This window comes from Martes martes (genome assembly GCF_963455335.1).
Source record: "Martes martes genome assembly, chromosome: 3".
NCBI classification, from domain to species: domain Eukaryota; kingdom Metazoa; phylum Chordata; class Mammalia; order Carnivora; family Mustelidae; genus Martes; species Martes martes.
In genome coordinates, this window is record NC_137890.1 from 55,718,795 (window position 1) to 55,740,029 (window position 21,235).

At 43.5% G+C, this 21,235-nt stretch overlaps 1 protein-coding gene across 2 annotated transcripts; it reads right to left on the reverse strand.

Annotated features, from left to right (window-relative positions):
* Positions 1–5,162: 5,162 nt before the first annotated feature.
* Positions 5,163–9,760, reverse strand: TPT1 (tumor protein, translationally-controlled 1). 2 transcript variants are annotated; one of them, XR_013966495.1, is made up of 7 exons: positions 9,411–9,621; positions 9,071–9,144; positions 8,327–8,517; positions 7,798–7,903; positions 6,895–7,011; positions 5,763–5,940; positions 5,163–5,675 (listed from the first exon to the last, which is right to left on the reverse strand). XR_013966495.1 is itself a non-coding variant. In XM_080797909.1 (6 exons), the coding sequence occupies exons 1-6, from the start codon at positions 9,436–9,438 to the stop codon at positions 5,938–5,940; spliced, it is 519 nt and encodes a 172-aa protein (XP_080654035.1). In that variant the 5' UTR covers positions 9,439–9,760; the 3' UTR covers positions 5,728–5,937. The 2 variants fall into 2 exon arrangements, 1 of the variants encoding a protein (XP_080654035.1); XM_080797909.1 differs by lacking the exon at positions 5,163–5,675 and having other exon boundaries at positions 5,728–5,940; positions 9,411–9,760.
* Positions 9,761–21,235: the final 11,475 nt, after the last annotated feature.

Here is a 21,235-nt window from a genome sequence, read left to right on the forward strand (position 1 = left end):
GGGTACAGGAGCTCTGTACCCCCTCCCCATACCTTGGCCTATGCATCTCTTCTATTTGGCTGTTCCTGAGTCCTCTCCTTTCCTGGCAAACTGGTCATCCAGTAAGTAAAATATTTTCCTGAGGTCCATGAGCTGCACTAGCAAATTAATCCAACCTGAGGAGGGGGCATGGGAATCTCCAATTTTTGGAAGAACAGGTAACGTGGACATGATTGCTATCTAAGGGGGGCAGTCCAGTAGGACGGATTCCTTCAGCTATGGAATCTGATGCTGTCTTCAGGGAGGTAGTGTCAGAACTGAGTTAAATTGTAGAACAACCAGCTGCTTGGTGTGGGAGAACTTCCACACTTTGGAATTAGGAGAATTGAATCTTCTACAGAGTTTAAGGGGACGAATTAATGAGTATCTAGAAAACTAAGCAGTAGGGAATGAGTTAACTCCACCAAAAAATGTAAAACAATCAAAAATAGAAATTGTATTCTATGGCTCAATTTGGAAAAAATACACAGCCATACCATAGTGATTAGCTTAAATTGGGAGGTAACTGTATGGGAGGTTGCGGAAAGAGAAGTGACGGGGCTCAGGGGAGAAAAGAGATAGGAGTTACCAGCACCAAGAAAGCATAATCATCCTCCATAGAGAAAGTCAGATTGTAATTTCTAAACTCTGAAACTGAAAAAACAAGAATAGTTGAGGCAAGTTATTTAGAAAAAGGGATTTAAAAAAATAGGAAAAGAAACAGCAAATATCCAGAATGTGTCTTGGGAGAGTAAAAATAGCCTGGCAGGAACGAGGTAGGGCAAGGGGCTGATGTTCTCATTCTAATCACTAAATTCAGCGGTTTAGACTAGGATATGCAATGTTTTCAAGGAAGCATATGCAGGGCGAACTCAGCAGCGTGTGTAGGAATCCCGCCATTCCTTTAAGCCTGTGACCTGCACACCTCGAGCACCCTGTTCTGCACATTCAGGATACAGCACTGAGTGTCAGAGGTGAGCCCTTTTGGAGCTCGGGTGGCACGGACACAGATGATAAGCCAGTAAGCTAGTAAAATCACATCACGTTAGATGGTGGGAGGCGCCATGGAGAACAGAAGCAAAGGGGGTTGTGTGGTGGGGGTGTGGGTTTCAATGGCATGATTTGGACCAGATGGCTTTGAACAGACTTGGTTGTCAGAGCGAGCCGCGGGCTATCTAGGGAAAAGCACTGGGGCTGGTTAGGGCTTCCAGGTTAAATGCAGGTGTAGGAAGGGGCTTCGATACAGGCAACCCCCAAGGTTAGAAAACTCCGTAAAACCACAGGTTAGTGATAGGGAAAGCTATGCAGTAGTCGGCAGTCTTGCACAACTCTCACAACCCCATAAACCAGAGGGTTTAGTAACTGCCTTAGAAAATGAAGCCTCCACATTGCTCTTGGGATGCTAAAATCAGCTGTTCTCACGTTCACACCCAGCCTTCCTCTTCTGTAGCGCAGAGTGGAACAGTTTGCACATTACTTAACCAGTTTTCAAAAGCTTAGTCACTTTTGCTTTTAATAGATGCCGGCAGTTGGTATTTACCATCCTGCTGGTATGATGGCAGTCACCAAGGGTAGCGACACCCAGCCTGTGTTCCACCTGAAAAAACCCATCCATGTGGATTGCCCTCACGCTGACTCGACGGGGGACACTTCGGAAGGGTGGAATACTAGGAAAGTGATCGGGAGAAACACGGACTGCAGCCCCCCAAGGGGCGTTTACTTAGCTTCCAGTGTTTTACTTGCCATCTGTTGATACGCATTATTCCACCTCAAGGTGGTCAGAAGATGTGTTCATGTGTAGCAATCTTCCTCCTTTCACTTGCCGATCCCCCACCAAGGCTGACCATCAGTTTGGCTATTTGACTTAAAGGACAAATTAGCAGTTCTTGAGGGAAAACGTCTAAATTAATGTCCTTAAGAAAAAGGAAAGGGGCCCCTGGGTGGCTCAGTCATTAAGCATCTGCCTTCTGCTCAAGTCACGATCCCAGGGTCCTGGGATGGAGCCCCACAAAGGGCTCCCTGTTCTGTGGGAAGCCTGTTTCTCCCTCTCCCACTCTCCCTGCTCTGTTCCATCTCTCACTGTCAAGTAAATAAAACCTTACGGGGGGGGGGGGGTGTCACATACGTAGCTGTTTTGAATACTTGTCCTTAAAACAACTTTCTCTATTTACCAGCTCTCTACCACTCTGGGTAGAGCGGTTTTACTGTCCTATGCTCTAGGTGAGGTCATGTGCAAGTAGCAGAATAAAACTAGAACTTACCTGCCGTCTTTACGTAAGAAGAAAATCACCAAGTACAAAACTAGATTTCCAGCATCAAACTGTTGGAAACTCAGGACTGGGCGTCTAGTAGCCCTACAGTACAACAGTGCTCTTGCACTCTTGGCTAACCAACTGCGGTCTGTGTCCTCCCCCAACAGAGGACCCCTCTCATGAGTCACCTGATGCCTGAAGTCTCACTTCTTCACCTCAAACTGTGACGCATTCATGCAAAAGCACTCTGGAAGGTATTCCCCCATCCCCATGCTTCCTGCTTTACTGCTAGCTGGTACTGAGTGTATATGAACAAAGGGAAATGTCAAGTGTGTCCTGGAGGTGGAGGAGAGGCGTCAGTAATTGAAGGAAACCTCACTGAACAAGTCATTACTTTGAAGACTCTTCCCCTAGGCCCATAGCTGACATTTTCCTACTGAATTGTATGGACTCCTGTTCAAACCACATCCACTCAGAAGTTCTCATGGCCCAGTGTGAGGAATCTTGTATGCCAGTTACCAGGCTGTTAGAGGAAACTATGTGTAATACTACAAATCCATAATCTACATGCTCTCAGAAAGTGTATTAGAATGTTCCAGTAGTTAAAAACATGCCCCATAATAGTAAAAAAACAAAAACAAAAACAAAAAACCCTGCTTTGGACTGCCAACAAGCATTATGATCAGACACACCATCGCTGCACTAAGGGATGGACTTGGAGGAATTCAGTGGGATAAACAGAAACTACCATCGTTACGATTTTTAACTTTATCTGCAAACTCCCCACAGCAGAAAAATCTGTATCTTCCTACTCCCCACTTTAATAGCCACTGTTAACCAGAAGCCTCAAGGACAGCATATTAACACATACTTTGTATGTTGTATACTGTAGTCTTACAATAAAGCTAAAAACGGTAAAATACACTTAAAGTACTGTAAAAAAAAAAAAATCCATGTTTAAAGTTTAGTTCAAAGCCACATTGTTCAGGGATCAACTGGACTGACATTTCCCAGGCAGTATGCTGCCTGTAGCTCTTCCTTTGAGCCCATCTCAATCAGGCTTTCTTCCCTTACTATTCACACACACACTTGTCAAGTTCGCTTTCTTGGTCCTCATCTTGGCTAGTTTGCAACAGGTAGCCCTGAAACTGTCCACCTGACTTCCAGACCACTCCTGCGATCTTCCTACTTCAGGGACAGCTCCTCTGAATCACTTTGCCAGTTCATTATGCTGACCATCTCAAGCTCTAGATCACAGGGCTAAGTCTGTCCTTTCTAGGTGATGTCACCCAGTGTTTTGGCTTCAATGTCATGCACTGAGATTTTCCCAGTAGTCTTTAAAATCTTTAGACCTCTCCTCCCAAGTAAAATAGTCAACTGCTCACCCAGTTCATTAAGTCAGATCATGTCACCCTTCTGCTCAAAACCCTTTTATGGCCTTCCTGCAGGCCTTGGTTTCTGCTTTTCCTGGATACTCTCTTCTATGCCTTAACCAGCAAACCAGCCACCTTGTCCCCAGAATGTGCCAACACACTCCACTTCAGACTCTGCATTTGCTCTTCTTTGCCTGAACTGTTCTGCCCTCAGATACCCACACAGCCTATTTATTTGCTTTCCTACTCAAATCACATTTTAAAGGCCTTCCCAGACAACCCCATCAAAGTCCTTTTACAATTTTTCTCGAAACTCATTTAACAAAGCCTAGGGCTTTACAGGTACTAGGAACAAACTTTTATCAAGCTCAGCAGTGACAAGGACAAGGACAAGGACAACTGACAAGGACATAAAATGACATGCCCACGAAGTACACATCACCTGTTAACTCTTGCACAAAGTATCTTAACCAGACTCTTAACTGGGAATAACTAGGAAGACTGAAAATAAGCATTCCAAGGCTGGACTGACCTGGACTCTTCACTTCCAACAAAGCCTCTGTGTCTCCTTTTCCAGTCTTTTCCACAGCTAGCTCACTGAATCAGGTTTCAGCCTAGATGGTACAAGACCTCACACACAATCAGGTAGTCACTTTCATAGCACTGACCACTGCCCAAAAACTCTTTCCCCACTAACATTTCAGAGGGCCAAGTGGCCTAGATCAGCAACTGGAGCCTTTCTATTGTAGTGTCAGATCAGGATGCTTAAAATTGCCACCAGCTTTAGGACTGGTTTCCAGTATTTGGGTTTGCTTCCAATCATCACCAGGGGGCACTATCAACCTTAATGTGTCTCAAGTTCTGAACCACACTGTGAACTCTGAAACCTCCAGGGCAAATTCCAGATGGCTAAATCACTGGATTCACCCTGGGTTCAAGCATCATAGGACCAGATGAGTCACTGGCTTGCATTTACTTTTAACCCTTACGTTTAAAAAGTGAAATTAATCAAAACGCAAGGGTCTGGGAAATCCTTTTCCAACACTTCCCATAAACTCCAATTTTAGACACTTTGGGGTAAACCAGATCTTCATTGTTGACAAGGTTTACTTAAGTTGCAGAAATTTCCCTCATTTTAGCCTGTACTCCCCCATTCAATCTTGACTGCCACAATGAGACAGAAAGCAAGCGCAAGGACTTTTTTCTTGCATCTCTAGTGGAAACCTTAGCAGCAGACAGGAACTGCTCCAGGTCTGTCAAATGGATGCATTTTCCTTATTCTCCGACACCCACAACCCTTTCCCATACAATAGGAGGCAACAGCGGCATTTTCCTCAGCCCACCAGCTAGCTCACATTCCAACCAGAACTTCACCTTTTAAAGCAGGGGCTGGCAAACCTTTCTTGTGAGGGGTCACATGGTTGTTTTAGGATTTGTTAAGTCTTAGGATCTCTGTCACACTCTGCTCTTAACAGTTAAGAGCCAGTCAATACACAAAACACATGAGCATGGCAGTATTCAATAAACCTGGACACAAATTTAGGTTTTGTATTTTTCATATCCCACCACCTATTTTCTTCCAACCATTTAAAAATCTAAGTATCAACCTAAAGTCACAAAAATAGGTGGCAGGACCAACCAGTTTGCCAACCCCATTCCAGGGAGTTTGACATAAGCACTCCAGGAGACGTCTAGGTTTCTCTAGAACTTGGCTCTACTTGACTTATGATAAATAAGATCACAGAATACTTTGCTTCCAAACTGTTATTAGTCTCTTTTTATTCTTTTGGTGATCTCCTCCAGAGTTAACTACTTCCGTTTGTAGGTGATGAAATGTGTAAGGAATCCACTTCAGAATGTTGGCCCAGCTATGAGCATAGTCTTTCCCTTTACTGGAACTCAGAATTAAGACTTTGGGTTCTTGTTTTTTATATTCCAGTCCCAGAAGTAGTTTTCACTGTAGAAGTTATCTGCAGGCAGTCTTATGCTTTCTAGCAGTAGTCTACAACCAGGCTCTAGCTTCTCCAGGACACTACATAGGATGGATTTAAATAGGATGTTAAACTAAGAGGCATTCTCTCAAATGAGTTTAAATGCATTTTATTTTTAGACAACCTACATGACATGTTTTTCTCTTAAAAACAATGCCTCCGCTCCAAATAAATCAGGGTCAAAATAAATGAAGAGCTCAAGATGACATCAGTCCCATTTGTCTAAGTCCTGGTGTTGTGTGGATGAAGAGCAGCAGCCAGTTACGACAACAGGTGATACATCCAAAGTAACGGCCAGATGCATTACTATAAAAACAAGAAAGGCTGTATTAACACATTTATCCAGTATGAATATACTTAACATTTCTATGCTGCAGATGTATTCCCCTATTCAATCTGGGCTGCCACAGAAGACAGACAGAAAGCGCAGGGATTTTTTTCTCTGGCATCCTAGTGCAAACCAAAAGAACAACAGCCAATTGTTCAAGGTCTATCAGTGGATGCACAACCACCCTTACCAAAACAGGTGTAGCACGGTTTTCTAGAAATCTCATTCTGAAGCAAGTCCCACTCACTTTTTGTTCTACCAAGAAAAACCACAGATATTCCTGGAATAATCGCTGTAACAAATGATCCGAACCATCCTAAGACATTTCTGACCATTGCTGTCCCTAATCTTACTTAGTGTAGCCTAAAGTTGATCTTGTTGCTAATTTATATGGAACCCTCTGAAAGCTGGGATAATGAATGCTTTCATTCCTGTACTGCCTCCAGTAATTCCTTGCATAGTAGACATTCATTTAATTTTACTAAAGAATTGGGCATATTGGGTAAGCAGCCAGCTCTAACTTTATTTACTAAAAGCTAGTAACATCAAGGCTTTCAATGACCAAAGTGAAAAAGATTTCATGCACACATATACCACTCATGCATGTATGGCAGAATATGAAGAGAAGGGCCATTTCTATGGGGGAAGATCAAACAGGGTGTTGTTTCTGATCTCCAGCTTATAGATTTGAGCCAGCTACAAGAAAAGCTTTCTGTATATAAAAATTCTAAGTCCCTTTCTGCGTTGTAAAAACCTTTTACATGTGAAACACAACCCTATTAGACTCCCAGAAAGAACAAGAGCTAGACCTACATTTTACAAAGACTGCTAGAAAACCCATTCCAACTATCCCAGGGGCAGGGAACAAGGACTCACACCAAAAAGGTCTCCATTTTTACATCACCGCTTTCAACCCACATCCTTATACTTACACATTTCTCCATCTCTAAACCATCCTTAAAGAAAATCATATATGGGGTCACACCATCCTCACGGTAGTCCAGCAGAGCAACCATGCCATCTGGATTCATGTTTTCACCAATAAAGAACTTAGGAAGCAAACAACAAACACCCAGAATTAGACCATTATATACAAATCGTATCAAAACAAACTACAATAAAACAATCAAAGGAGGATTCAAAACACCACAATTTAAGAGATTTTCACCAGGAGGAAAAAAAAAATCCTAATCAAACTTCTGTTCACCAAATAACACTGTAACAACTGACCAAAGTACAGGGCATTTCAAAACACTTTGACTTTCTGGAAACACAACCCCACACATATACCATTCCAAACTCTGTAAAAGCCTGTTTACATCATCAAGCATAGGAAACATACAACGAGACAGCACATTACAGGGATAAAGTTATATGGCCAGAGGACGTGTGAAAGCTGAAAAAGCAAAGAGCCAGGCTGTAATGAGTTTTTTCTTTACTCCTATAGAGGTTAAGGGAAAGTCATTGAGTTTCCCAATAGAGAAGTGTAGAAAGAACTCTTAGTGGCAATGAGACACTGGAGTTGGAACTAAAAAGAAGACTGGAAGACCCCAGAAGTGGTTAATAAGCAATCCTAGGCAGGGAGAAATGAAAAATGTCCTCTGGGAAGGGAGTACGGATGAGACTCTGGAATCAAGCATACAAGATCTAGAAACACACCTGGGGGCAGGGAAGGCTACTTTCCACAGCCTAGACTACTGGAATTGAATCTATGAAGTATTTAAACTGCTCAAAAGATCCAGAAGACAGCCAGGTTACATCACCAAGTCAAGTAATTTATTGCTCTGGCAGCTAAAATTGCACAGTTCTTTGACACAAACATTTATGGTATTTACCTGGTAGTTTTTGAAATTAGCAAGGATGTGCTTGATTTGTTCTGCAGCCCCTGTCATAAAAGGCTTTACTCTTTCTGGCCTCTGTTCTTCAAGTTTGCCTTTGATGCTAAAACAGTATTTTATTAATAGGTTAAGTACTCAGTTCTCAGCAAAATGAACTTTTTTTTCCCAGTTAAAAAAATCCAAACTAAAACAAACAAGCTCTGAAAAGGGCAACTAGCAGTCACTGGGCCAGATTAACATGCCACAATCAAGAAACTAAGAGCTCACAGGATCCGAGTTTCAAGACTGTTTACAATTTTGGATTTCATGTTATTCCCAAAGTACACAACTAAAATACTAAAACCACACTTCATGCCACAGTGTGTTCACATTAGTTTATTTATAGAAAACCAACTATCCTTGTGAGCTCACAACAGAAAAGATTAAGGCTTTTCACAACTACACCTGCTAAGTTTCCTCCAAGTTAGCTTATCCCTGAATCCCGTAGGACTCCAGGCAGTAGGTGGGCCGCGCCAGTAGCACTTACGATTTCATATAATCTTTGATGTACTTCTTGTAGGCTTCTTTTGTGAAGCTGGTTTCCTGCAAGTGATGGTTCATGACAATATCAACACCAGTAATGACTGTGCTTTCGGTACCTTCGCCCTCGGGGCCTTCAGCGGAGGCATTTCCACCAATGAGCGAGTCATCAATGTTACCCTCTGTCCTACTGACCATCTGCATTAAGGAAAAAAAAAAAGTTCGGTTTCAGACGTTTTGACCTTAGCTTAAGGAATCCCCCAAATCTTTATCAGCAGTTCACATATCCATCATCCTCCCACCAAAAACTTCTGACTTTTGCCAAAAAGCACTAAAACATTGTCATGGAGAAAAAAACTGAAACCGCCTGAAATTCCTGGTACCTCGTAACTCATTAAGAATTCTTTTTTGACCAAAAAGAAAACGGGATCATTTACCCCAAGCATAAGTTCTGTGTGGACTTTTGGGTTGATGAACAAGTATGCGCAGAGCAAACGCCGAGAGGCTTGGGGCTCCCTAACCCAAAGCTACCTGTCCTGGGCGGCCCGGGAGGAGGATGGGCGCCAAGGCGGCGGACCTATTTCCAGGCTCAGCTCCGCCTCCACTTTTCTAGAAAAACCCGAGCCCGGAAAGAGCGTCTCCTCCGCCAGGAGGCAGCGGAGAGGATTGCACAACTTCGGGCGGGGGAGCGGCGGAAACCCGAGCCTGCCCGGCCTTGCCTCCCCCGCGCCGCGCGGCCCGACCGACTCACCTTCCCCTCCACCTCCAGGCACAGTCCGTCCGCGATCTCCCGGATCTTGTAGATGTCGGAGAACATCTCATCATCTGCTCGGGGACACAGACCCGCCCGTCACGGTGCGCCCGGAGGTCTGGAACCGGCGCCGCCATTTCCCGCGCGGGCCAGGCGCACGCGGCCCCCGCTCCTCCCCGGGCGCTCGAGACCCTGAGGCGCGCCCCAGGCACCGACCCCTCCTCGCTCCCGGAAGGGCCGCCAGCGTCCCCTAGGCCCACGACAGCGGCGGCGTCCTTCTTCCCCGCCCCCACCCGCGTCCCCTGCGCGCGGCAGTAGGGGTAGTGCAGTCACGACTCACGGCTGATGAGGTCCCGGTAGATGATCATGACGACGGCTGAAGAGAGACGACGGCGGCACTACCTTAGCAAGAGCCGGGAGCTCTGAGCGAGCGCGGTGCAGCCGGAGCGGCACTCGGGGGGAGGGGGGAGCGGGCGGAAAAGGCCGACTCAGCCGCTCCCCAACCTCATATAGAGGGCACGTCCCCCTACGTCATCGCCCGCTGCGCCTCCGGAAGCGCCGCAAGCGGTGACGTGGCACGCAGAGCCGCGGGAGGGGTGGAGCCACGGCGCGGGCCGGTGAGGGGAGGTGAGCATCCGGGGACTTGGCCCGGGGGCACAATGCTGCGTTCCGCGGTGCTCGCGGTCGGGTGGCAGCTGGGAGACGGAAAGGAAGGGGTTCGCTGGTCCCTAGTGCGGAGAGGGGGGGAAGCGGGGCAGGGTCCCCGCCTCCTCCGCACCCTGCCGGGCTGCCCTGGGAGGTGCTGGGCCTGGGTGGGGCTTAGATGAAATCTCTTCAAGCTTCCGCCGTGCGCCTCGCCTAGCGCAGCTCCCACCCCTTTCTGGGAACAAGAATGTCAACTGCTGTAGAGGACTTCGCGTTTACGGAGGGTCGGGGCTTGGGGAGACGTCGAGGCTGTCCACAAGGATGAGGGTAGGGGACTGGGCTTTTGGCCTCGCTCTGGGTTCTCAGGAGGCCTCGGAGAACTTGGCAGCGTTTGGCCCAGGCGCTGCCGCAGCTGTAGTTTTCGGACGCCTTCGTAGAGCAGAGCCGAGTCCCGGGACGGTGGTCGCGTCGCCCTCTGGGACTAGTCGTGGGGGGCGCAATGTCTGTAGGGGGGAAGTAAGGTGTCCCTAGAGTTTGCACAGCTTTCCCATCTCCTCGTTGGGTTCCGTATAGAGCTTGGCGATTCCTCAGGCAAACAGCCTAAGAACTTCCTTTTCTGTTTTGCACTTGAATTATGGCCTCTGTTTGACCCCCCTCCAAAAATATATACATATATACATATATATGTATATATATAGTCATTTTAAGATGACATTGAAATTATATCCTAAGTGCTAGAGAGTTAAACAATATTAGGGAGCTTCCTACCTGCTCAAATGTTATGTGGACTTCAGACCCAGTTGCTAGGTCCAAAACAAACACTCAAGGAAACAGTTTCCCTTTTTGTGTGAAACCGGAGAGCTTGTTACATTCTACGAATATTTTTATGCTCTGCGGGGTCCCTGGCACCGGGTTTTGCACGGATCTCCCAATCGTAAACAAGTTAAAAGCAGTCCTAGCCTCACAAAGTTTTGTTCTAGGAAATCAAAGAATCAGGCAATTATAATACATCCAGCATTTTTTCACCCTAAATCCAATAATGAAGCATTCTGCACAGTAAGAGCAACTCAGGAAAGAGGAGAGCACAAAACTGCATTGAGATGATGGAGAAGTCAAAATGGAAAAGAGCCAGGGAATAGTACCCTCCCAAAAAGATGTGGTCGGGGCTGCACTGTACACCCCAGAAGACCCCCCGTGACTGGGAGGAAGCTAAAAAATGGCATGAAGGGAATTTGAAGAAAAATGGACATCTTCTGACAGAATGTCTGTGAAGGATCTCTCAAACCTCTTGGTTATTTCTGGAATATGTGAGTGGGACAGGTTATCCCAGGCAGATCCTCAATTCTTTTCCTTAGCTTTAACATTTTCAAATTTTTTAGAAAGATTTCCATTTACTGATACCATATCCCTAAACAGCTCCCTCTACTCTTCTCCAGTTTTATGTTCAACTGAAAACTTTTTTTTTCAAGGGTGCCTGGGTGGCTCAGTGGGTTAAGTCTCTGCCTTCCGCTCTGGTCATGATCTCGGGGTCTCAGGGTCTCTGGGTCCTGGGATAGAGCCCTGCATCGGGGTCTGCTCAGCAGGGAGCCTGCTTCCTCTTCTCTCCCTCTGTCTGCCTCTCTGCCTACTTGAGATCTCTGTCTGTCAAATAAATAAAACCTTAAAAAAAACATTTTTTCAAGTTTTATAAAAGCTACAGTGAAAAAAACGAGTACTGAAGTTAGAGTCAAAGGAGCTTAGGTTGAAATCTTGGCTTTCTCTGTTTACTGGTCCTGCAGCCTTGGGAAAAAGAGCCTCCCTAAGCTTAAGCATAACATGGAACTTCTGTGAGTTAAAAGGATTGGGGGTTATTAAATAAGACAATGAAAAAAATGCTTGGTGTCCTCAGTAGGTTGTTAATAAATATTGGTTGAATTTGGATGCGTAATTCTTTCCAAATCTTACTACTTTTTTCCCCAAATTTTATTAATTTACAAAAATTCCTGAACTATTTCATTGATCCTCTAATTATATTATTTGGAAATATTTAGGGATTTAGTGGATATGTGTTGTATTAAAGACATTCTGTTTAATCACAACACTAATTGTTGATTGAAAGAATTTAACTCGCCATGAGATTCCTATCTTGGGTTTCTTTGATAGCTCACAGTAATTCAGAAACTAGAAATCCTAAAAAAAAACTAAGGAAAAGCTGATTTGAGCTTAAGGATATTTTGTAAGCTCCACCTGTCATCTAAAAAATTTGTGTGGGGGTTGGGGGGACGTGCCTGGGTGGCTCAGTTGGTTAAGTGTCTGCCTTTGGCACAGGTTATGATCCCAGGATGCTGAAATCCTGGGCTCCCTGCTCAGCAGGGACTCTGCTTCCGCCTCCCCCCCTACTGTTTCCCCCTGCTTTTGCTCTTTGTCTCTCTCTCTCTCAGTCAAATAGATGAATAAAATCTTAAAGAAAATTTAAAATAAATAAATAAAATTGTGCCAGGGCAACCTTCTTGGGACCCATCTCACTCTTGAGAGCTTTTTCTGTATCTTCACTTAATAAACTATCATTTACTCACTCAAAAAATTAATTAAATACACAAATAAATAAATATTTTTTTAAAACGTATGTGCTGTATTTAACACCTACTTAGAACACCAGCAACGCAAATAGGGAAAATTATTGCCTAATTGCAAGCCACTGAAATTGGAACGATTTGGGCTTTACCTAGCTAATTAGCTTTCACTTTGGCATCATTTGAATTTTTTTTTTTAAGTAGGCTCAACACCCAGGGTGGAACCCAACACAGGACTTGAACTCATAACCTTGAGATGAAGACAACTGAGATCAAAAGTCGGATGCTTAACTGACTCACCGAGGCACCCCTGAAATTTTTATAACATTTTATTTCTTTAAATGATTTTATTCTGTGATTTCTAACAAAATCTAAGATTGTCCTAAATTTCACAGCTGAGTATTACTTGGTATCTCTTAGAATTAAAGAGGTCTCAAAAACGATGTCTTCTGGCCTCTGCACACAAGTCCTCACATGAGAAAAGCACCTCAGAAGATTCCGCCTTTTATCACTTTGGGATTGACTACAATAGCTTAAACATACGGTTTCTTCTGTTCTCTCATATAAATGAAATTCAGGGATATGCAGTCCACACTGGTGGTAGCTTCATGGGCATCAGGGACCTAGGATTTTTCTTTCTTCACCACTTACATGGTCTGCAGTAGAGGCTGGAACTCTAACCATCACATCCAACTCACAGGCTGCAAGAAGAGGGAAGGACAAAAGAGGAATGTTCCAGCTCTGTTTCCCTCCTAGGGAGCAATTCTAGAAGTCCTAAAAGAGGACTTGGTCCACTTCCTTTGACCTCAGACTTTTCTAGTTGGGTTCTCCTTCCCAGCTTGTCTCGGCTCAGGCAGAAGAGCCTGAAGGCAAAGCATCCCCAGATAGCAATCAAAGCTACCCCCTCAAGCAATAAGGACTGCCATGAGCCAGCAAGACACCACCCTTGACTGACTCCAACACAGTAATAGATTTGACCTTCACTGCCCACCTTTGCCCTACATTTTGCTTATATATATCTGGAAGTATGTTCAGCACCTTGGAGACCTTCTCTGAGATCATAGTCTTCTGTCTTCCTGGTACCAGCCTCACTGAAACTCCTTGTCTCACCACCACACGTCTCTCTGCCTTTGGATTTTGTCTGCGGTGAATGGCAGAACCTGGACTGTTTGGAACCCCCAGAGCCAGGTGCTCTTGTACCTCTCAACAATTACATGGATGCATCTAGTTACAGTAAAGGCCGCAAAATAGTCTTCCAGGTCATGGACACTGGTTCATTGCCACCCTAAGTAAAACCAGGATTTTCTTTAGGAAGAATACAGGCTGCTAGTAGTTCTTGCTCTACTCATAGTGCAAAGGGTCTGGTTCTCAGCTTAGACATTTCTTTCTTTTACTCACTGGGGGTCAGGTTCAGAGAAACTGGTTAGTATTTTCTAAACTCATATGCGACTGATTTGCAAAACAAGAATACCATTAATGCAGAATGAGGAATTCCTAGTTGCTTACATATAGTGTAGACAGGTTGCAGAAAATGTAGTTTACTTAAGAGGGAATTGGGCCGGGAGGTTAGAATGAGGTTTATGATGGTGACAGTGGTGACAGAAGGTGATTTAGGAATGAACCAGTACAGCTGGATATTCCTGGTGTGTGGTCTGAATCCCTTCATTCTGAGATCTGTTAGTGAATTCTCTTGCTCCTTTTAACCAGACTTTTCATACTCTGCTAACAATTACTGTAGTCAAGTTACAGGGAAAATTCTTTCCTTTAGAGCAGAGCTGTTCAAAAGAGCTTACTTTGATCATGGAAATGTTCTATATCTGCTCTAATACCATAGCCACTAGGTCACAAGTGGCTATGGCATACCTGAAATGTGGCTAGTATGGCAATGGAACTGAGTATATACTTCTATTTCATTTTAATTAATTTAAATTTGAATATTCATGGCTTCAGAGCCCTATAATGTAAACTCTATGAGTGGGGGACTTTGTTAATTGCTGTACCTCAGGAGTCAGAACAGGGCCTGACTCAGTAATTGTTGATAAATGAATGGATGAAAAAAGTTCTCATTTCTCTTAATTAAATTAAGCCAAATCCCATCTCAGTTAATAGGATTCAGCATATATTCAAGACCTGGGTAAGAGTGCTTTTCAAACAGAACTGAAAAACAACTTAGTGAATAGAGACGGACAATTAAAAATGAAACAGAATAAAAAAATAGAATCACATGTAGTAAAGGTAAATATTGTTTCATGAAACTTATGTTTTAGATTTACACATGTATGTATGTACCAGATCCCAACATAAGATATGTTTCTTCATGTGGATCTAGTTCAAAAAAGGTTTGAAAGTCATTGACTTAGGCAAATTTTCTCTTTAAATATATTTCTTGGCAGCATGAACTGGTCGATCTCAATGGATAATTTTTTTTTTTTTAATGTGCCTGAAGATTTGGTCAGTATCTACTTTTGACTCTGTAGCCCTTTTGGACAAGGTTCATGTTTTTGTCACAAAGTAGCCTTATCTGATGTTAATGTTCTATGAGTTTGCTTATGCGCAACAGAATACCAAGGCCTGGCTAGGGGGTCCCAGGCCAGGGGCTGGCACTATCTAGTCTAGCTGAGAGCAAGAGTTCCCTTTCTCTTAAGTGCAACCAAGCAACATAACTAATATAACTTCCAGGAGTGTCCTTGATGAATGTAAAAATAACATTAGAATTTAAGGTATTTTTAGATATTTGAGTATTTCTTTTAACTTTGAAACCTAGGGCTTCTTTTCTGATTTAAAAAATCATAATACACATAATAGAGCTCTTATAAACCATAGAGAAAACCACAGATAACTAGTCTTGACGTCCATGTTCTCATCAATGTTCGTAAATTTTTTAACAAGCAAGGTAGAGGGAGGGGCGCCTGTCTGGCTCAGTCAGTAGAGCATACAGCTCTTGATCTCTGGGATTGTGAGTTCAAGCCCCACACAGAGCTTACTTAAAAAAAAAATAAATAAATGTATTGCCTATGTTAAAAAGCAAAAAATGGGGTGGAATGAATCCTAATGTTTAAGTGATTTCTCCATCAGATGACTTTTAAGCATAAGTTACTGTTTTATTTTAAGCCTGCTCTGAAAGATCTATAAATAAGCCAATTTGAAGATTTCTTGATTGGAACTACTTTTAATCATTCTTAGACTTGGTGGGCAACTCCATCTCTCCAGTTCTTAGTACTGGAAAATTGTTCAAGTATTTTTTTCCTTTATCATGAATATTTTCCCATATCATTAAATGACATTTAGATGAATGTCATTTAAAATTATTATAAATTTAAAAAATTATCGTAAATAGGAACGCCTGGGTGGCTCAGTCAGTTAAGTGTCTGTCTTCGGCTCAGGTCATGATCCTGGCGTCCTGGGATTGAGTCCCACATTGGGCTCCTTGCTCAGCAGGGAGCCTGCTTCTCCCTCTGCCTGCTATTCCCCCTGCTTGTGCGCTCTCTCTCTCTCTCTCTCTCAATCTGACAAATAAATAAATAAATAATAAAAAATAAAAATTCTTATAAATATTCCAGGATGTCTGGCTGGCTCAGTCAGAACATGAAACTCTTGATCTCAGGGTCATAAGTGCAAGACCCCCATTTGGCATGGAACCTACTTTAAAAATATATATATTATAAATATTCCAACTGATGAATGTTGGAATTTATTTTTAAATCATAGATCAAAAACATTGGAAAAAACATTGCAAAATAAACATTTTTAAAATATTTAGGTACCCACCAATCACAATAAATAACTGCTAACATTTTTTATATTTACTTCAAGGTTGGTTTGTTTGTTTTTCAATGAATGAAAAAATATAACTGATCACATTGAGGTCTGTTTGTGGACATCCAGAGCTCCATCCACCCTCCCCACTAACACCCACTCCAGTAACCAGACCATCCATGTCCACATCCCAGTAAGGAAGGGATAAGCAGAAATCAGAGGGCAGGCACAAGCAGTCATGCCTGTCACTTCTTTTATCGGCAGAACCTAATCACAGTGCCTTTAGCTCACAGAGTGGCTGGGAAATATACTCTTTTTTTATTTTTTTAAAGATTCTGTTTATTTATTTGACAGATAGAGATCACAAGTAGGCAGAGAGACAGGCAGAGAGAGAGGCAGAGAGTGGAGGAAGCAGGCTCACTGCTGAGCAGAGAGCCCAATGCGGGGCTCGATCCCAGGACCCTGAGATCATGACCTGAGCCACCCAGGTGCCCCTCCATACATATTTTTTCTCCCTTCCAGATCGCTGACTTATTGGCGGTTTATTCTTCTTTTCTATGTGACTTCACCTTTGCTGGTGCATCTTGCCCGGCTGCCTGCCATTCCCCATAACAGTCATGGAAATTAGCTTATAGTAGGAACTGAATGCAATTTCAGAATATCTAAGAAAATTTAGAATTTGAAATATAAAGCCTAAAGATAATTGAATTTTGTTATGAGAATGGAGCAAACAGAGTCATGTGGATAGAATCAGTATTCCTTTTAGGAAAAGAATATACATCTGTTTGTGTCTGTATAAAAATTTTTCCAAAGTTTCATAAATTATTCACAGTGATTACAGTGGGCATAGTGATTGGGGTTAAAGTGGAGGTAGGAATTAGAAAGATTTTTAGTTTTAGTTTTATAACCAGTGGTACTCTTTGGAGGCTGAATTTAATTGCTCTAATTCATCTTTGAAATTTATCACATAGTTGAGAACAAACAGGGAATTAAACAATGGCAGACTTCTTCATTAAGCTGTTGGTATGGCAACAGTTATTGTGCTACCCTTAGCAAGGGTCACTGGAATGTTAACTATGGAAAAGGAAGGAATTTCTTCTCAGATCTCATAGGGCACACTAGTTCACAGTAACTTATTACTGCTTTTAGAGCAAAGTTTTCATTCTATTTAAAACATCAGTTATGTAAACATTTGTTCAGGAGTGCAAGAACCAAAATTATAGAAATGGAGGGGCGCCTGAGTGGTTCAGTGATTTGAACAACCCACTGGGGATTTTGGCTCAGGTTATGATCTCATAGTCCTGGCATCAAACCCAAGCTGGACTCTGAGCTCCGTGGGGGTGGGACAGGGGGTGGTGGAGGGAGGGTGCCCGCCTGAGATTCTCTCTTCTCTCCCTCTTTCTCTGCCCCTCCTCCTGCTCCTGCTCTCTTGCTCTCTCTCTCTAAAATCAATTAATCTTTTAAAAAATAAAATAAAATTACAGAAAGGGGTATAGGAGTATATATGAGGTAAATACAAATATAAAATATATATTTAAAATATCTGAAATAATACATATATGGAATATAATTCTAAAAATAAAATACAAATAGATCACATATATCCCTACACACATCATATATAATATAACTATATCTATAGGAATATAAATATGTATATGAACGTAAAAAATAATTTTTGACCCACTTTTGTCCTTTTATTTTTTTTTTTATTTTTCAAAGATTTTATTTATTTATCTAAGAGAGGGAGAGAGCAGAGAGAAAGAGAGAGAGAGAGAGAAGCAGACCCCCCGCTGAGCAGGGAGCCAGCTGCGTGGCTCCATCCCAGGACCCTGAGATCATGACCCGATCTGAAGACAGATGCTTAACCAACTGAACTTTCCTGGCGCCCCTTGTAGATCCTTTAGTGTAGGTGCAGAGCTTGCTGCCATTTTCAAAAACTGTCCCAGTATGATGAGAATTAGATTTGAAACAAATATTTCTATGTTGATAGGGAAATATACTTCCAAATAACCCTGCTCTTCACAGTACTGTGACAGTGCCTAGGGGAAAACAGACTCTCACACACAATACTTCCGCCACCAGATTCCCCACACAGCAAGGCAATTCTCCAACACCAGCCACAGGGCCTACAATTCAGTTCAATTCTGACACTAATTGCTCAGAGCCCGCAGGCTGAGGGCTCTGTCCCACAACACTATGCCCCAACCCTTTAGACACCAATCACAAGTAGTAGGTCCGCAGGTTACCCCCCCACTTCTGTCTGACGTGGCTATAAATTGGAAGTTCTCACAGCTCCCCCTCCTCAGGTTTAAACATTTGCTGGACCAGCTCACAGAACCCAGGAAAACAGTTCACTTACTATTACTGATTTATTTTGAAGGATATCTTAAAGGATTCAAATGAACAGCCAGATGAAGAGATCCATAGGGTTAAGATCTGGAAGGGCCCCACATGCGGACCATTCTGGCCCTATGGATTTGGGGTTATGTCACCCTCCCAGCACATCATAAATGCCTTCACTTACTCAGAAGCTCTCAAACCCTTGTACTTCTGGGATTTTTATGGAGGCTTCATCATGTAGGCATGATCAATTATTAACTCAGTCTCTCCCACGTTTCTTCCCTGGAGGATGAGGTGTGGGGCTGAAAATTCCGTGGTTAACCATAACTTGGTCTTTCTGATGACCAGCTTCCATGCTGAAGCTCTCCAGGAGCCCACCAAGAGTTGCCTCATTAGCTCCGAAGGCATTCCTAATCACCCAGGAAATTATTTTTTTCTTTTTTTTAAAGATTTTATTTATTTATTTGTCAAAGAGAGAGAGCACATGCACAAGCAGGGGGAGTGGCAGGCAGGGGGAGAAGCAGGCTCCCCACTGAGCAGGGAGCCCGATGTAGGACTCAATTCCAGGACCCTGGGATCAAGACCTGAGCCAAAGGCAGACACTTAACCGACTGAGCCATCCAGACACCCCTCATTTTTTTTTTAAGATTTTATTTTTACTTATTTATTTTAGAGAGAGAGTGTGGGGGTGAATGAGCCAGGGAGAGGGGAAGGGGGAGGGAGAGAGAATCTGAAACAGACTGTGCATGGAGCTGGGAGTCTAACTTGTAGCTCAAACCCAGGACCTCAAGATCATGACCTAAGCTGAAACCAAGAGTTGGTTGCTTCACCCACTGACCCACCCAGGCGCCCCAACCCAGGCAATTTTAAGGGATTTTGGAGCTCTGTGCCAGATTCTCCTATCACTCAAGAAATTATAAAGACCTTAGGAGCTAAGGATGACAACACATATTTCCAAAAAGATAGTATATTCAAAACGCTTGGCAAAGTGTGAAGTTATGTGTAAGGAAGTAAGGAGAAATTAGCAGTAGCAACATCTGGCTAGTTACAGGATCCCCCCAGTCTTAGTTCCTGGCTGAACTAGCCTTTAGTTGGAAACCTGTGGTCATTCGTTGAACATGTTATCACTAGGGCCAGTGGCCTGTAAGACAGTGGTTCTTATCCCTGGCAGTGCATTAGAATCACTTGGAAAACTTTTAAAAAATCCTAATGCTCCGGCATACTCCTGATCAAAGAAACTAGGACCCCTTGGGTGGGACACAGGCAGCAGAAATTGTTAAAACTTTCCAGGCCATGCCAATATGCAACCAAGATTGAGAATCTGGCTTTTTTTTTTTCTTTTTAAAAACATTTATTTATTTATTTATTTGAGAGAGAGAGTGTGTGCATGTGGGGTGGGGGTGGGGGGTAGAGGGAGAGAATCTCAAGCAGACTCCCTGCTGAGCGCAGAGCCCACTGTGGGGCTCAATCCCACCACCCTGAGACCATGACCTGAACCGAAACCAAGAGTGGGATGCTCAACTGACTGAGCCACGAAGCACCCCGAGAATCTCTGTTTTAAGGGATTAACAAGAAGAGGATTTTTCAAAATAGAAGGCAAGAGAAGCCATTGGATGCTGCTATTTATTTTAAGTAATCTCTCCATTCAACTGGGGCCCAAACTCATGACCCCGAGATCAAGAGTCGGTCGCAGACTCCAAGGACTGCGCCAGCCAGGTGCCCTGCAATTTGATACCTTTTAGAAGCGCAGGTGCCTGTTAAAGGAAGCCAGAAAGAGAAAACAGCCAAGTTGTTTTCTGATGTGCTGTCTGCAGACTGGCAGAAGTGAGATCTTCCTGACCCCTCTTTCAAGGACATTGCTCAACAGTCAAGTTTTCGAAGGTGAGCCGGCAAGGTGGGGGGCTAAATGATGGGAAAAGTTCTGCTAAAAATCCCTCATTTGAGCCTTTTCTCTCTCTCTGAAAAAGAAGCTCCTGTCCGAACAAATTAAAGGTATAATTTGGCTCAGATGATTACCTTCTCCACAGCCACCATGTTTAAAACCGCAGTCACTAGTCTCCTCTTGGAAATCCCTGTCCTTTTCTCCCTAAATTTTTCTCTGTGGCACTTATTGGCAACCAACATATTACTTCTTCTTTTTCTTTTCTTTTTTTAAAATTTATTCATTGAAACGCCTGGGTGGCACAGTCATAAGCAGCTGCCTTCAGCTCAGGTCATAATCCTGGGGTCCTGGGATCGAGTCCCACATCAGGCTCCTTGCCCAGCAGAGAGCCTGCTTCCCTCTGCCAGCTTCTCCACCAGCTTGTGCTCTCTCTCTCTCTCTGACAAAAAAATACATTTAAAAAAAATAAAAGATGTATTTATTCGAGAGAGAGTGGCGGGGGCAGGGCAGAGGGAGAAAGAACACAAAGCTGACTCCTCACTGAGCTCAGAGCCTGAGGCGGAGCTTGATCTCACAACCTGGAGATCAGACCCGAGCTGAAACAAGGGTCAGACGCTTAACCGACTGCACCACCCAGGCGTCCCAAAATACTATTTCTTTTCCTTATTATTATATCTCCGGTAAGCACCAGAGAAGTAGAGATGAATCACAGCTGAATCCCCAGTGCCTGGAACCGTGGGTGGTGGACAGCAAGTCAAAAATTAAAGGAATGAACTTGCGATTGAGGCAAATGGTAAGTTTAGCACCGTATCCCAGCCCAGCAGCCTGTGAGATAGTTTTCCTTGTATATTCCGATTTTCTGAATGCCTTTATGGCCTTCGACTTAGGTCTTTGGCAGTGCTGGTGACTGAAAAGTAAAGATGGAAGACCAGCCACTAGTGACTAGAACAGTCTGTTGACATAAGTTAACATAGACAAAAGCTCTTC

Excerpts from the sequence above, each read along its gene's own strand:
- TPT1 (XM_080797909.1), bottom strand. The coding sequence starts at position 9,438 with ATGATCATCTACCGGGACCTCATCAGCC. Across the intron at positions 9,145-9,410 it reads CTACCGGGACCTCATCAGCC|ATGATGAGATGTTCTCCGAC; the intron begins GTGAGTCGTGAC and ends GTCCCCGAGCAG. Across the intron at positions 7,012-7,797 it reads CTAATTTCAAAAACTACCAG|TTCTTTATTGGTGAAAACAT; the intron begins GTAAATACCATA and ends TTGCTTCCTAAG.